Raw genomic sequence first — 17,318 nt, 5'->3', positions numbered from 1 at the left:
CAGGATCAAACGGCTGATACTTAATTCCTTTGCTCTTCGAATTCCTCCAAGCACTGCAAGGATCTCAGCCCTAAGAGAGTCACCTTCTCTAATAGGGCCAGAGAATAAAGCAATAACAATCCCTTCCTCATTCTTGAAGACGATTCCAATCCCAAAGGGCCTTGGATTCCTTACATTGTTGCCATCAAAATTCAGCTTTATAAAGCCCGAGGGGGGAGGGGACCAAAACGGACAAAGAGTCCTCTTGCATCTAGCATTGGAAGCAATCTCTTTCCAGTTTCTTAGCAAGTCATCCACAGGAAAATCTGAAAACAACTCCAGAGATTTTAGCCAGTGGACAGCCCTTAAAAGGAGATCTAACAATTCTTCCAATGTTCTTTCCTTGCTAGAAAAAATGCGTGAGTTTCTTTCTTCCCACAATGACCAGCATACCGTTGCCCTAATACACCTCCACATAGTCTTCCCTCGCTTCCTAGGACAACTGAAAAAAGGAGGAGAAAACAAACCTTGGACAATCTCTGGAGGATACCAAGAACACCCAAAACGGGAGAAAACCCACTCCCAAACAGTTTTAGCAGCCTTACAAGAGACCATGAGGTGGTAGCCAGATTTCCCATCAGCTTTACAAAGAGCACATCTATTAGGAAGTAGACAATAGTTGGGTCTCTTTCTCTGAAGTAAGTCTAAAGTGTTGATTATTTCCAGGAAAATTTCCCAACAAAAAAAACCGACCCTGAGGAGGAATAGGCCTGCTCCAAATTTCCTTAACCGGAAAGGACAACCCAAAGGGGATAGGAGGCTGAGTTAAGGTTTCAAAGAATGAAGCACAAGAAAAGGTACCAGAGCTAGAAGGGGTCCAAAATCTAGTGCCTTCCATAGCAGGGTTTAGGAAGACAATCTCAAGGGAGGCTAGCAAAGTTACCAAGCTATCAATGTTTGTATCCCTAATTGCCCTACGCAGGCCTAGGTTCCATCCAAAGCCAGAAGTGGAGGCTGAAGGGACCAAGAAAGAAGATATGGGTTCATTTTTCAAATGTGATAGAACATACAAGGAAGGAAAATGGTCCTTTAGAGGAGAATCCCCGACCCAAAGTTGTTCCCAGAATTTTATTCGGTTACCAGAGTTTAGACCATACCTGATCCAAGGGGAGAAAACTGGAGGCAGATTGTGAATGGATTTCCAAGGAGAAGTAGCTGAAGCCCTTGCCAAGATCCCAGGATCCCAGCCATTGTCTTCCAGCCCATGAATGCTAGCCACAATCTTAGTCCACAATTTATCCCTTTTCAATGAAAACCTCCACAACCACTTCCCCAGTAGAGCCATATTCCTTTTCTTGAAATTACCAATCCCAAGACCTAGTTTTTTACACTTAGTGACCACCTCCCAACTCACCCTATTATCTCTCTTCTCCTCTCTAGGCTCCCACAGAAAGTTACTTATTAATTTTTCCAAAAGATTGAAAACCTTTGAGGGGATCTTAAACACTGATAGATAGTAGACATGTAGGTTAGCTGGGGTAGACCTAATGAGAGTGACTCTCCCACCTAACGAAAGATAATTTCTCTTCCAGGCCGCCAGCCTCTTCTCAAACCTCTCCACTACCGGAGCCCAAAAGCTAACACTGTTAGGATTATCTCCTAAAGGGAGTCCCAAGTATGTCAGGGGCCAGTCCGAAATTGCACAACCCAGCTCACCTGCAAATTCCCTTAGGTCCCTTTCATTCACATTCACTCCTGTCACACAACTCTTATCAAAGTTCACCTTGAGGTTAGATATCTACTCAAAGAGTTGTTTTGTCAACTTTAGATATCTACTCAATGATAGTATCATCTGCAAACTGTAGAAGTGTTAAGGGAACCCCCTTCCTTCCTACTCTCCACCCTCTTATCAAATTCCTCGAATCTGCTCTATGGATCAATCTCCCAAGCACAGCAACAATCAGGGTGAAAAGAAAAGGGGAAAGAGGATCTCCTTGTCTTAGACCTCTCAACGCAGGAAAGAAATCAACCACAGTCCCATTCACCAGGAAAGAATAATGACAAGTCCTAACACAGCCCCAAATCCACTTACACCACCTATCTCCAAAACCAAAACTCCTCAACACCTCCATCAAGAAAAGACCAATCAACCAAGTCATAAGCCTTCTCCAAATCCAATTTGCAAACCACTCCCTTCTTCTTTGACTTTCTAAAGCTCTCCAAGCTCTCATTTGCAATGAGAATCTGATTGGTGATCTGTCTTCCCTCCACCTTTCTTATCCTGAGAGACAATACCTTTGCAATGATTTTGTACAAGCTAGTCACCAGACTAATAGGTCTAAAATCCTTTGGTTGTGATGCATCTTTCTTCTTTGGAACTAAAGCAATGAAAGTTGAGTTCAAGCCCGGATTTATTACACCCCTCCTGTGGAACTCCTCAAAAACTGATCTAAGATCATTCTCCAAAATATCCCAACAGTCCTGGTAAAAGGCCATTGTGAACCCATTTGGACCCGAAGCTTTTATCCTATCCATTGAGAATGCTGCTTCTTTTACCTCCTCCATATCAAAACTTTTTTCTAACCACTCTCTCTTCTCTACACTTAGAGTCGGCCAATCCAATCCCTCCAATCACACTCTCCCATTCATAGGCATTCTAAAAATAGATTTGAAGTGGTTTACTAGAGCCCCTGCAATTTTTGTCGGGTGGGACAACACTACTCCATCAACTTCCAATTAGAAATGAAATTCTTCTTTCTCCTCCCATTTGCCACTGAATGGAAAAACGTTGTGTTTCTGCCTCCCTCCTTTAGCCACTTACACCTGGATTTTTGCCTCCAACTGATTTCCTCCTTAACCAAGATGTCCTCCATTTTCCTCCTCAAAACCCATCTCAACTTCTTTTCTTCCTCTCCAAAGGAACCTCTCTCTTCCATCAGATCCAAATCCTCGATTTGCTCCACCATAACTTGTTTTCTCTCTTCTAATCTTCCAAACTCCGGCCTATTCCACTCCTTTAATTGTGATTTTAAGTATTAGAGTTTCTTGTGGAACCTCATCCCCTCCCAATCAACTACTGGATTAGCTTGCTCCCACCACTCTCTGATCTTCTCAATGAAACCTGGATGAGTCAACCACATGTTTTCAAACCTAAAAGGGGTAGGCCCAACTCCTCTTATTTCCTCCTTGACCAACACTATAAGCCAGTGGTCTGAAGTAAGCCTTGGGAAAGCCCTAGAAGTAACATTGCCCCAATGTTCCTCCCAATCTGTTGAGAACAAAAATCTATCCAACTTAGAGCAAATTGGCTTTGATTGATGGTTGGACCAAGTAAAGTTATTATTTAGGAAAGGAAGTTCTTTAAGTTCGAAAGAGTCCGCAAAATGGTTGAACTTCCTCATACTTGTTGTCACTTTCTGTCTGGGGTTGTTGGTTTCCTCTGCAAATCTCACTACATTAAAATCCCCTCCCACACACCAAGGCCCATCCCAGAGGCCTCTAATGTCACTCAATTCTTCCCTTAATTTCTCCCTCTACCTAGTCATTGGGGCCATACACATTTGTTAGTACCCATTCATACCCATCGTCCACCTATCAGAACTTTAGGGAGATAGAATGATCTCCAATTAGCTCCTCCACACCTATGAGTAAATCTTCTTTCCACAGGGTCACAATCCCTCCTAAGGAACCCCAAGAGAGAGCAGCCACCCACTTTATACCCCTAGAACTCCACACTCCTTGCCCATCTGCAATCAAAATCCATTCTTTTGGACTCCCGAAGCATTACCACATCCGGATTAAACTTCTTAACTACCTCTTTAATTGTCGCTCTCTTCCTAATGTTGCCCAACCCCCTCACATTCCAACTTAGGATTCTCATTGAAAACTCTTAGCCTTAACCCTAACTCCTCCAAGATCTATTTAGACCCTTTTCTTCTATCCCCTTTCACTTCAAACTTCTTGTCCCCCTCAATATCTCTATTTAATCTCTCCACTTCACTCAGCTTTCTATTATTCATCTTGCTGTCCTCTTTTTTTTTGCATGTAGGCTTTTAGGACATTTGGGTTCTTCAACTTGCACCCCAACTTTTTCACGAACTCTGCAACTGACTCTTCCCCACTAGTTTTCTCTTTTTCGAAAGTTGCACTCTCCTCACTCCTAGGAAACTTCTCGTCCTTCTCACATTACCTCCAACAACAGCCCTTTCTGTCCCCTCCATGCTCCCTCTCTGCATTTCCTTTCACTACACTTCATCCAAAAGGCTCTCTATGATTTCCCATATTTTTGTCTCTCCGCAAGTTTTCTCACCCACTTCCCCCCCTTGTAGACGCACTATGGCTTTCAGACCAAGGGATTCCGACTCTTGGTTGGGAAGAGAATCTAGAACAAGGGATAAGAGCGCTCATCAGTAGCCAAAACTGAATTGACGGAGTTGAAGGATTTACCTGAGGCAGAGATGTGAGGAGAGAGCATAGGCGAAGGAGTGGTAGTCACTTTCTTTTTTGAGAAATTAGAGCACTCTGTCTCCCCGAGTTGGGGGAAGAAAATCCTCGTCGCTGTATCAACACAAAGACTCCTTTCTTTACCCAAGTATGTACCTCTCTGTGAGGTACCGTTGTTCAGCTCTGGGAAGACCCGAGCTACCTCCTTTTCAGCCTCTTGCAAAGCGCTAGAACTAGGGAAGGGCTCAACCAAATTTGGGTTAAGATCATTCACCCGCTCCTCCCCCTCCTCCTTTCCCTCCCCCACCGAATCCCCTATGAACAAACAATCCAGGTTGAAAGAATCCATGTTTTGTTCTTCAAATAGAGCTTCGTCTGCCGCACTGCATAAACTCCCACAGGCTTTCGATCTTTCATCATAGTCAAAATCTGAGCCACATCTTATCCAACCTTGGTCAGCCTCTTCCTTCTCTTCTATTCTAACTCTCAAATTGCGCGGGTTTGGGAGATCAGGAACATTGTGTTTTTGCACGTCACCGGTTGGCCAATGGACCCAGCACAGAGGACGGCGTCCTTCTGCCTTGCTCACCACCTGGGCCCCTCCATAGTCGAGAGGGCGAGACCTAGACGATAACAGATGAATGTTGCCATCTATGATCGCCCCATGCCTGCCCCGCCCCACATGATGACTTAAGTTGTCACATGGGCTTTTAAAAAAACCACCCAATGCTTGCCCCGCCCCATGTGAAGGCTCACCCATTAACTCGTCCGGCCCAGCCTTCTTTAAAGCCAGTTCAAACAATGACTTTGAGCACACCCGAACCTTACCCCTTTTAGCCACGTCAGCATAGGACGGACCACCCTCTTTAAACAACCCAACTTCAAAAAAAATTGAATTAGAAGCCTTAATAGGAAAGCTTCAAGACTTAGGGCACCCCTACGATTGTTCCCCTTCCTTTGTAGTTCACCCACACGCACCAGGCTTTCCCACCAGCCCCTAAAGGCCACGTGTACACCAACCTGTTGACTCGTCAACTCTTTCAAAGGCGCCGGCAAGTACTCTGGCTTGATCCCAGCAACCTTAAGTTCCACAGCTCTCAAGTTTCTTAAGTTAACCTCCAATAGAACTCCACCCAACGCTCTGACTATTTTCCTTAGTATTTGATCATTCCAAAGGTTGAAAGGAAGACTGAGAAGTTTGATCAAGAAGCTGCCAACTCTATATTCAACTTCGTTGCAAACTGGAGCCCAGTTCTAGACCTAAATCAAACTTCCCTCTACAAGGAATGTATTGAAATTCAGTTTCTTATCGGCAGTATCTAATAAAGCTTTCTTTTAAGCAAAAGGCAACAACACTACATCTTCATCTAAGCCCAACCTCTCGGCTGAAGGGATGAGAGATCCATCATATGGATGGCCGAACCCTACAGGAAGGTTGGGCAAATTTTCAAAAATTTCTCTCTCCCATGTGGGAATCGCATTCCCTATTTTAGAAAACTGCATTTTCAATGATCAATCTTGAACCTAAACTAGACCAGATCTGCAACCAAAAGGGAGAGGAGGGATATACCTGATACGAAGTAATAACCTCCAATGAAGGTGTTCATGCCCAAGGAAAGATCCAAAGACTGCTTCCACCGAAGATGACACGGTGCAGGATGAAGCAGAATCAACAGGATGGTTCTTCAGCAAGAACTGAATTCTTCAGCAAGAATCTGATAGAGGGCAAGTGAGCACGACTTCATATTACCTTTTCAACTCTTCTTGATCACTCCCACAGGTGGTGGTCGAACTGGTATGGCGGCAAGAGCAAGAGAGAAGGAGACAGTGCAGTCAAACTGTGTTGTCTCTCTCTGGAATTCAGTAGTCAGTCAGACGATTTATGATGTGTGTTGAGGGTTCACCCTGCTCTCCTATTTATAGCCTTAAAGAGAGGTTCTCCTAATCCCATTAGGAGTTTCCTAATCCAAATCTTGTATTTGGATCTGGACTCTCTTTAAGAGATAAGGATAATTCCTTATCTTATCATAATCCCTTATCCTATCTGCTAATCTAAATCCCAGAACCGCCCTCTTTTAATTAATCTCATTAAGCCAGTTCGTTTTGGGCTTTAGGCCCATTAAGTCTATCTGCTCACTTACCCTCCAAATTGCTGCCCAGTTGGATATCCTTGTTTGGCGTGGGACCCAAACATTGATCTAACATCAGCCACATGGGTTCAGCATAATCCCTTATCCTATCTGCTGATCTAAATCCCAGAACCGCCCTCTTTTAATTAATCTCATTAAGCCAGCTCGTTTTGGGCTTTAGGCCCATTAAGTCTATCTGCTCACTTACCCTCCAAATTGCTGCCCAGTTGGATATCCTTGTTTGGCGTGGGACCCAAACATTGATCTAACATCAGCCACATGGGTTTAGCACAACCTCTGTTACAAGGCCTGGCTGAATTCACTGTAGGAGACAGTGAACCCCTGAGTCCATCACCATGGGCTTTTAACGGGCCCAACATTTACACTAAATGGTCCTTGGGTCAAGCCACCTTATAAAAACCCAAGGACTGTGGGCAGATGCAAGATTAGCCCATCAGGTATTACCCTCAATGGTCTTGCACTTAACCTCTCAGCCCATAATGATCAAACACTGCCCGACAAGAGAGGACCTCTCCCTCGGCTACAAGGAACAGTTTTGCACTCTCTACTCACATGGATCCCGGGAATTAAAACCTTTCGCAAACATTTTAAAACCATAGTATATATATATATATATATATATGTATGTATATCTCCATAATAAATATATTTTGCAAAACAAATTTCAATGGTTGAAATCAACTGCCAGCAGTTTAGGTTTCCATCAGAGAGAGTGCACTCGCGATCATTCAATTTGTCTGACAAAAGGACTGATCCTGTCACTATGATCACCCACTCAGGTGAATTCTCAGACTGTCCCAACATACCCAGGTTTTTACCCCCTCTAAGGATCTCACTGATTAGCATATCAAAGACAGCTCAATCCGACACCTGGTGCAGTACCATAATTGAGTGTAGGGGTCAGGTGTAACATTCCAGTTTTGCCCATCTATCTCCATGGTATAGGACAATACTGGAATTTTGGTCCGATTCAAGGTTTCAAGAAAACCCACACTGCATGTACCTCAGGTCCACAAACCTGTAGCCAGCAGATCGAAGGAACGAGGGATGTCTTCAGTCTTGGTTCCTACTATTCTTAGCTTGACTACCTTGAAGTCCATCTTTTTGCAGGAGATCAACACCCCTCCAAAGGTCGTTACTATTTTTTCCAAGAGAGATTTACGCCAGAGGTTAAACGGTAGTCCTATCAATTTCAGTCAGAAGCTTCTGTCATTAAAACTCTTCGAGTTACAAGGACACTATCTTTCAATCATTATAGTGCCCTCCCAAGTTCCAATGGTGTTAAATTCTACCTCCTCAAAGCCCACATCCAACACCACCTTATTCTCTTCAAATGGCATGAGAATGATCATCCGCTTCAGTCCCAGTTTGTTTGACACTTCTTCCAGCACCGACTTCCAGTCTTTCACCTTGTTTTTTGCATTGAGCACTACTTTTTTCTTCCAATCTTCACTTTTCCCTTCTACTAGTATTTTGGGTACCATAGTTGATAGAGCCACCAAAACAATATTCGCTTCATCTAACTCTTCCTCTGTCCCCAGCTTTTCAAATCTCCTTCTTCTCTCCTTCATCTACTCCTTCGAGACCACCTTGTTTTCCTTCGATCCTTCTTCAATTCGTTTTTGAACCTCCTGTTGTTTTTGCTTCTCTGTCGTCTAGATCTTGGTTACTATTTGATACAATTCATTGGCTATGCCAATCCACCCTTCTAATTTTTACCTTCTGGTATAATAATTATCTGTTTTCTCCCTTTCTCAAACCTCTCTTCCAATGTTACAAACCATCCTTTTGTGTTTCTTCTTCTATTTGCCATGTATGTTTTATTTGGCAATCTTAGGGTACCCTTCCATTCTACTAGCCAACTTACATTCGCTGCTCCATCAAGAAAGCATTGAAACCAAGCAATCGTTGCCCCTAAAAGATAAATTGTTCCTTTCCTACCTTCCCTGATCTTCACTGTTATCTCTTTTTGGTGGAATACCTCTTCCATCCGTAATGAATCTTCTCCATCTGTCGACCTCTGCGAAATCCCCAAACTCTTTGTGTACCATCTTTTGTTCCATCTCTGAGATTTGTCGTCATTCGCCATTCGCCGTTGTTACCATTTTCCTCAACTTATTTCTTTAGCATTCCCTGATTTCGGCTTCAACTTCTAAAGGATGTTAACTTCAACCATCATGTCACACCATCTAAATTGAGTATTACATTATTACCAGAACCTACTTTCTAGTAATTGAATTTGAAACCTTATTATGAGATCCCATCTCTCCCATGAAGTGAAAACTTTCATACTTTTTTATGCATGCTTCATATCAGCTCCTCTCTGGTAGATAGAAGATTTCCCTTGCCGATGGGTGCTCCCATCTCTAGCAAAAGGAATATTAGAGCCTCTGACTCCCTTGTTTTGTCCTTTGTCATTCATGTTCCCAAACTTAAAACTAACCTTTTATCTGTTAGTAGCTTAACTAAATCAACGAATTGCAGCGCAACCTTCTTTCCTACTCATTATGTTTTTTAGGACCAGAAAACTCAGAGGACGATTGGGAGTGACCATGAGGCAAATGGAATATATTTACTGGATATCTCTGATCGAAGTCCTGGACCACCTAGTAAAGTAGCTTTGGAGCCTATCTCATTAGAGTCAGTTGATAGAGTCATGTTATGTCATTTGAGGTTTGGTCGTTTGTTTTTTTCAACCTTGAGTCATTTGTTTCCAGAAATGTTTAAGGGAATATCCCTATCAAGTCTTCATTGTGAGTCATGTGAATTTGCAAAACATTGTAGACAATCTTTTTTGATGAGTAATAAAAGATTAATTTCTCCTTTCCATATTGTGCACTCTGATGTGTGGGGGCCATATCATTTATCTGCTATGGGGGGTTACAAGTATTTCATCATTTTCATTGATGATTTCTCTCGTTACACCTGGATTTACTTTATGAGATTTTGGGATGAAGTGCCAAATATTGTACAAAATTTTCATGAACTTATTCTTACCCAGTTTAATACTCGGATCAAAATATTATGATCTGATAATGCAAAGGAATATTTTGAGAAGAGCATTTCCTCCTACTTTGATACCTTTGGAGTTATTCATTAGAGTTCTTCCTACACTCCACAACAAAATAGAGTGGCGAAAAGGAAGAACCGACATGTGGTTGAGGTTGCGAGGAGCCTCATTTTTGCTTCTCATGTTCCTGTTAAGTTTTGGGGGGCTGCTGTCCTTACAGCTACATACTTGATAAACCAGATGCCTTCCCGAGTTCTGGACTTTAAAACCCCCTTTAGCCTCCTATTTCCAAATGAGGTTCTCTTCTCTCTTCCTCTCCGAGTGTTTGGGTGCACTTGTTATGTTCACATTCACAGTCACCAGAGACACAACTTTGAGCCTAAAGTACACAAGTGTATTTTCTTGGGATATGCCTCCACACAAAAGGGGTATTGTTGTTTTGATCCAGTTTGTGGCACTCGCTTTGTTTCCAGAGATGTCACATTTTCTGAGTCCGTTCCTTTCTTTGGTACTTCTCCTAAGGGGGAGCATTCAGAAGACTTGTTTGCGGTGTCACCATCTATCCCTCTTTCATTCCCTATTGAGTCTCCTCTCATCGAGTCTTCTATTATGTCTTCTTCTCATGTTCCTGCTCCCCCTCCTCCTCCTACTCATTCTCCCACATTTTCTTCCTTGACCAAAGGTGATACTAGAGACAAAGACTCAGGGATGTGCAAGTTGTTTCCACACCTTTAAATAAGCCTCTTGCACCTCCCATCACTACTGAGGTAACAGGTCAGCCCTCTTCTGCCACTTCTGATACCTTCCTTGACCTTGATCCCCCTATTGCTCTTCACAAAGGCAAACAGAAATGTACAACTACACCTGTCCTAAAGCCTTCCTTCACTTACCTATTATTCCTTTCTTGCCTCTGTTTCCACACATGTGACTCCCAAATCTGTCCCAAAAGCCTTTTCCAAACGAAAATGGAGGGATGCTATAATGATTGAATTAGATGCTTGCATAAGAACAATACCTGGGAAGTTGTGGATTTGCCTAAAGGAAAAGAACTGGTTGGCTACAAGTGGGTGTTCACTATCAAGTACCATTCAAATGGTACTATTGAAAGGTTTAAGGCTTGTTTGGTTGCTAAAGTATACACTTAGATGTATGGTATTAATTACTTGGAGACTTTTAACCAAATGGCCAAGATGACTTCAGTTTGAGTTTTGCTATCTTTAGATGCTACTTTTGATTGGCCACTTCATCAATTCGATGTTAAAAAATGCTTTCTTGAATTGGGACCTACATGAAGATGTCTATATTTCTTTACCTCTAGGGGTGTGTGGGAAGGAGATGCAAGGGAAAGTCTATAAACTAAAGGAATCTCTTTACGGCCTTAAGCAATCTTCTAGAACCTAGTTTGACCGATTTCGAACTGCCCTTGTTACTTTTGGGTACACGTAGACTCAGTCTGATCATACCCTGTTTGTTAAGAGGAGAGATTCCTTAGTGACCCTTTGATTGTCTATGTTGATGATATTGTGGTTACTGGTAATGATACTCAGGAAGTTGCTCGTCTCAAAAGATTTCTTAACACTAAGTTTGAGATTAAAGACTTGGGTGAACTCAAATATTTCTTAGAAATTGAAATTGCCAGGTCTAATGATGGTATCTTAGTTTCTCAAAGTAAATATGTTCTTGATCTTTTTGCATAGACTAGCAAACTAGGTGCTCGACCAGCTTCCACTCCTATAGACCTAAATCATAAGTTGTCAACTATTGATGGTAAACTATTGACTGATAGGGGAGTGTTTCAGAGACTGGTTAGGAAGTTATCATATCTTTGCATGACTCGACCAGATATTTCCTATGCAGTTAGTGTAATTAGTTCATGCATTCTCCCAGAGATACACATTTAGCAGCTGCTAAGAGGGTTTTGTGTTATCTAAAAGGGACTCCAAGGAAAGGCATCTTGTTTGCTAAGCATGGACACATGATGATGGAAGCATACACTGATGCTGACTAGGCTAGATGTATTGATGATAGGAGGTCCACTTCAGATTACTGTTCTATGGTGGCAGGGAACATTGTATCATGGAGGAATAAGGAGCAATCTATAGTGGCTAGATACTCGGCTGAAGCAAAGTATAGGGCAATGGCACATAGAGTTTCAAAACTTTTGTGGTTAAATCACTTTTATAAGAATTGGGTATAGACTGTGAGAAGCCAATGATGTTATATTGTGACAACACATCAACATTGCACATAATCTTATTCACCATGACAAAACTAAGCACATTGAAGTTGGCAGGCACTTTAAACATGAGAGAGTTGCTTCAAGAGAAGTCTATCTGCCATTTATTGCTTCTAAAGAATAATTGGCTGATGTTTTGACAAAAGGTGTTCCTAAAGGAAAGTCGGTTCACTATATAAGCAAGTTGGGCATAATTGATATCTATGCTCAACTTGAGGGGGAGTGTAGAGAAACCGGGTCGAATGGGCCCTAGCCCATTATTATCTCATTGACTAGTTCTTTCTTGTTATTTGTTCTTAATGGGCCTTTAATTCTTTTTATGTTTTCTAAGTATGCTGATGAGGTGGATGCCCACTTAAGGGCAGATTTGTAATTTAAACAACCTTAGTAAGATTAATAAAAGATTAGAGAGGAGAAAGAGGAGATTATCGAACTCCTTCTTTCTCCCTTCTTCTCCATTCCTCCTTTTTCTTCTTGTTGTCTTCTTCTTCTTTTCTTCCTCTTCTACTATAATTTGAAATAATTTTACTATTTTTTATTGGTCTAAATCACATCTAATAAGTTTCTTTGTTTTCTCTATTGGCAAAGGATATGTAATGACTAATAACATGTTTCATCTGTTTGGCAATCAATACAGTTTCATATCAACTACATGACAATTGGTCATAACTATGTTGTTTTACCCAGTGTTTTAAAAGTGCAAGGGCCAAATTGCGTCTGAGGTGCACAATCTCTTTTTCTCCTTAATTGCATTGCTTCAAGTAGCTAATGTAAAACATATTGCATTCTTAATTCTATGAGTTGCCTTTGTACCACGCCCCTCGAGGCAAGTCCGAACAAGTCTATGTTAGGGTCTGAAATTCTTATTTCTCACATAAAAAATAATGATTTTATAACTTTCATGTTGTTGCTAATGTTGTTCATTCATTCATTGCAATAAAATATTTTCTTAAAAGGCAATGAAAGTTATAAAATCATTAATTTTTTATGTGAGAAATAAGAATTTCAAACCCTAACATAGACTTGTTTAGGCTTGCCTCGAGGGGTGTGGTCGGGAGTCTGGGGGCAGAGACCCCGGCCCAGCCGTTAGACTAAAAAAAAAGCAAAAAGTGCAAAATTTTAAAAGGCACACGCCTGGGCTGAGGCGCAAGGCACATCAGGCGTGCACCTTTTGAAAGGGGTGCACCTAGGACCTGGGCAAAGCGCATACCCCAAAATGTGCCTTGCCTGTGCTCCTAGGCGCGCCTTTTAAATCATTGGTTTTACCATCCATATACAACTTACACCAAACATGCTATCAAAAAGATTATGTAATGGAATATAAAGCCCACATTAGAAACTGAAAGAGAACTCAATAGCTTTTTAAATAAAGCAAAGATTACAAATAACTTAAAGAATTTCTTTTACAAATTCATTTGAGTACCATACCGAAGAGAAACATATATCGTTCACCATATAAAACACTGTTCAAAAATAATTGTCAGAAAGAATGAAAGAGAGGAATCAGTGAACACATTTCAAGATTAATATTGACATAATATACAGAATTCATTTTATTGTTTTGCTAAGTAATATATACTTTTTCCATCTACAAGCAGTGATGCATGTAAGCATTTAAAACATGGCATATCACCCATGCATATAGTTAATGCTGACTATGAGAACAAATGCATGGGCCTGGTAATTGCCTGGCGCAATATAGTGGAGAGTTGCCGCATAAGCTCTTGCATTCTTTTTGCACTAGCTGCTTCTCTTTGTGTTGCATCTTGCTGCTGTTTCTTGATGTTAATGATATGTTTATCCTTGTCCTTGTCCTTCACAATTGAGCTGCCTTTGGAATTGATCCTTTTACTCAAAGTTAAGAAGAACTGTTCCACTTCATTCACTTTTTGCTCAAGCTGCAAATTAATATTAAAAAATAAATAAAATAAAACAAAATAACCATCTGAGGGTGCCTAGGAGAAGAGAAAAGTTCAAAATAGGGCAATGGAGGATTCCACCGAAGATTAGCTGCAATAACTAAACTATGCAATTCATACTTTGGTTGAAGCAATAAGAACAAATACTAGAAATAGTCTCAAGAAATGTAAGCACACAATCCAACATTTCCAAAGCTATTTTAGAAGAAATACTTCAGGCTCACCTCAAGGAAAGGCACGAACAAAGCACCCTAAGATGCAAGAAGTGAATCCTAGTGAGGCCTAGGTCTCATATCAGTATTTTGAAAAACTAAAAAGTGATCCATTAAGACCATAGACCAGTTGTTACAGGCTTACAGCAGTTCAGATCAATCCCCGGCCTGCCTGCCATTATTTCAACTGTTAAAAAAATCAAGAGATCTTTATAAAAGGTCAGCAAATCTGAAAGAAGATAACTCTCCACTGGATTCTTTACAGTGTTATCCTCTTATGAAGCATTAACAAGAAATCAGGTTGATAATTTTCAGGTTAGCAAGGCTTTGGGTAATACAACCATCTTTGGGTGGAAGACTGGAAGCATTAGACAGCATTTTGGTCCTCGATCACTAGAAAATAGAGGATTTTGTCTGGCTAGTTTATGTGTTATGCCCAGGAGTTCTGAGGATGCATGTCTGGCAATACATCCTCCATCCCCCCCACAAGATATTTACCATGTGGCCATCTCTTGATGGAGGTAGGAAAACCAAGATATATTAGAGTGCCATACTGCCACCCCATTTATAGTGTATTGGGGAGTTTGGAAAAAAGGGAATAAATGTGCATTTGAAAGAAAGTCTATGAATGAGAGATGCATGTGTGCTAATATTTGATCCTTGCTTTTGGTTCAGATGCTGACTTATCCAGAATATAAGGATGTGTCAAAAGATTTGTTCGGAAATCCATTTTGTAGTGTCTTGCACTAACTAATGAATCTAATAAACATGTGGATTTTGTATAACCTCAAAAAGACTTCTTTTATCTTTTAAGTTTTCTTTCAAAATTGATCATTTTTATCAAAGGAGGAGAGGGGAGGAAGAAAGATAAGAACATAAGACAGATCATAAGATGTTATACAGTCGACCCTCGGTATCATTCATAAGCACTGGGATTTTCCCCTACAGTACATAAAAGCATCTATTTTGAGAAACAGAAAAGGAAGAAAAAACAGAGGGTGGTGGGAATCATTGCCTGACTCCGAAATTGTCTATCAAAACTCACCTCATCAACCTTTGTAATCATGTTATCAATATGGTGAGTAATCCTCTCTATGTCTGCAGTATCATCTTCAGCATTGCAAGTTCCCACATTTCCAATCTCCATAAGATTACCATCAATGGGTGGTCCATCTAGAATTGGTATGTCAATAGGTTCCATCTGTTTAAAAATAAAGAATCACCAGAGTACCATTAACAAGTATTTTACTTATTTTTTCTAAATTTCCAATCAAATGCATTGATTATAATAAACACAAGATAAAATGTTCCGAAAGGGAAAAAAAAGAGAGAGAGAATGGAAGAACAGGTAATAAGGAATCAACCAGAAGGAAGAAAACATAAGCAGTCACCCCAACCATTCCCCCATTGACAACACCCAACCACACCAACCCTGAATGCACAAAATCAAAAATGAATACAACAAAGACACACTTTGCATTTCTGCAACAGCAAAAGAAGGCACTCATTTAATAGAAATCATTAAAATCATGACTATAAGCCCTCAAGCTCCAAAGAAATAACAGAAAAAAAAAAGTGAAATGATACTTAAAAAATGTGTTTAACAGCCAGAGCATTCAAGCAAGTAATAAACAGGCTGCTAGCATAGCTGCTGCTCTGCCAACTTTGTAAATTCAAATAACAGTTTTCCATTGCCTTTCAGTATCACTATCTTCAATGCAATTTATAAACATGAGTCCCTTTTTTGTTCTCATTTGCGATAAATGTTAAAAAAACACTTTTGTTTCTGAATACCTCTCTGTAGAAATAACCTTTCAATATTACCAGGTTAGATTGAAACTGGTGAAATAATTTTGCTGGATTGATCAGGAACAACCTCCAATCTGTACCATCCAATTGCAAATTACGCACCTCCTTATCCTAACATACCCAGGTTGGGTTTTAATAGAGGCAGCCTTGGAAGCCCAGGCAATTCGGGAGTGGGAGGTGTGTTTAGAAACAATAATACGGACAGACATGAAGTGAGGGCTGCATCATTAAGTATAGAAACCTGATGCTGAAAGGGGATTTACATGCTATATGGGCATAGCTCATGGCAGGTAGTGAATTAGGGAAGTAAGTAGAATGGCGGGAGAGCTGAATGTCGAGTACATACCAAGATATGTCAACAGTATGGGCTATGGCCGATGCTTTGGCAAGGCAATGGACAAATATTGTGAAATATCTCTTTTGTCTATTCAATAAAAAAAAATGCCATAGTCCTGGATTTTGGACAATCTCTTAACAATCTAAGAAAAGCATGATGAAGTCCTAATTTTATACAAACCAGAGCATGAAACACCTTCTGAATATCCAACTATGGAGGAAGAGAAATCGAATTCAACAGCATGATCCTATCAATACTTAACTTAGTTGTAGAAATGAAACAAGTACATCAGTAAATCCTCTAACGTGATACAATCATCGTAAAAGTAATCCAATAGCTTTGTTTATATAACTTCATCCACTTGTATAAAGTACTGGCATTAGCACAAAAATAGTCCGAAAAAACGACAATTCATCAAAACCTGGAAGAGACAAAAAGAGGTAGAACTCCTGTATACCGTACCGAACAGCGGCAGCAGTAGCAGAAGGATAAATCAATAAGAATAAGGATGGAAGGAGACGTGCCTAGTATGAGCGGTCTCGTAGAGGGTTACACAGTGAAGTACGAGGAGTGCTGTAAACAACCCTAATAAATGACGGTTGAAATTGATGAACTGAATGACTTTTTCGGTTGAAATCGATGAACTGAATGACTTATTCAGCGGGGGTAGCCCGCCACCCTGGTGCAGTCGGGACTCGTTTCCAAACCACCCTAGCAATTAGCAAGCGCCGCACTTATTAGGAAATATCTCCGCCGTGTATTAGGAATATCTCTCGATTATGTATCAAAAATGATATATCATCATCAGGAGATGTTCCGAATACACGACGGGATGTGCCGTGGAACGTTATGGGGCGCAGAACTTACTAAGAAGCCAGTTACTAGCTTGCTGACTACTTATTTTTTTGGTAAAAGACTTAAACTTCCTATGAGTTTTGTGATAAATACTTGTACCTCCCCTCTAATTTTTTATAGGATTTAAACGACTCTGCCCACAAGAACTCTGTCCATGCCTACTCACAATACACCATCACCTGTGTGGTTGCCATAAACGTGGACATAGTTCTCATGGGCAGAGATCCAGACTCGACTTAAACCTTCCATCTAGAAGAATATGCCTTTATATTTGGCATAATTAATTAAAAGACATTTTTACCCTCCATCACTCTTTAAATTTTCAAATAAAGCCACATAAACCATAAACTTAGGGAAGAAATCAGACA

At 40.7% G+C, this 17,318-nt stretch overlaps 1 protein-coding gene across 15 annotated transcripts in view; it reads right to left on the bottom strand.

Annotated features, from left to right (window-relative positions):
• The window catches only part of LOC148870275 (transcription factor GTE6-like), a 34,257-nt gene extending 17,247 nt beyond the window's left edge, over positions 1–17,010 (bottom strand). For 2 of the 15 annotated variants that reach the window (XR_016108006.1, XR_016108007.1), the window contains exons 1-4: positions 16,553–16,605; positions 15,314–15,381; positions 14,995–15,150; positions 13,507–13,716 (exon numbers count right to left, since the gene is read on the bottom strand). Coding sequence is in view for 6 of the 15 variants with exons in the window: in XM_088973219.1 (XP_088829345.1) it covers positions 13,507–13,716; positions 14,995–15,150; positions 15,314–15,349 (402 nt within the window). In the remaining 9 variants the exon portion in view is untranslated. Of the gene's footprint in view, positions 1–13,506; positions 13,717–14,994; positions 15,151–15,313; positions 15,382–16,357 lie in introns of those variants that run through there. The other 13 variants (XR_016108012.1, XR_016108013.1, XR_016108009.1 and 10 more) reach the window with 10 other exon arrangements.
• Between the last annotated feature and the right edge of the window lie 308 nt (positions 17,011–17,318).

This window comes from Nelumbo lutea, chromosome 2 (assembly GCF_056320005.1).
Source record: "Nelumbo lutea isolate HS-2025 chromosome 2, American lotus-T2T, whole genome shotgun sequence".
NCBI lineage: Eukaryota > Viridiplantae > Streptophyta > Magnoliopsida > Proteales > Nelumbonaceae > Nelumbo > Nelumbo lutea.
This window is presented reverse-complemented; position numbering and strand designations above follow the sequence as displayed.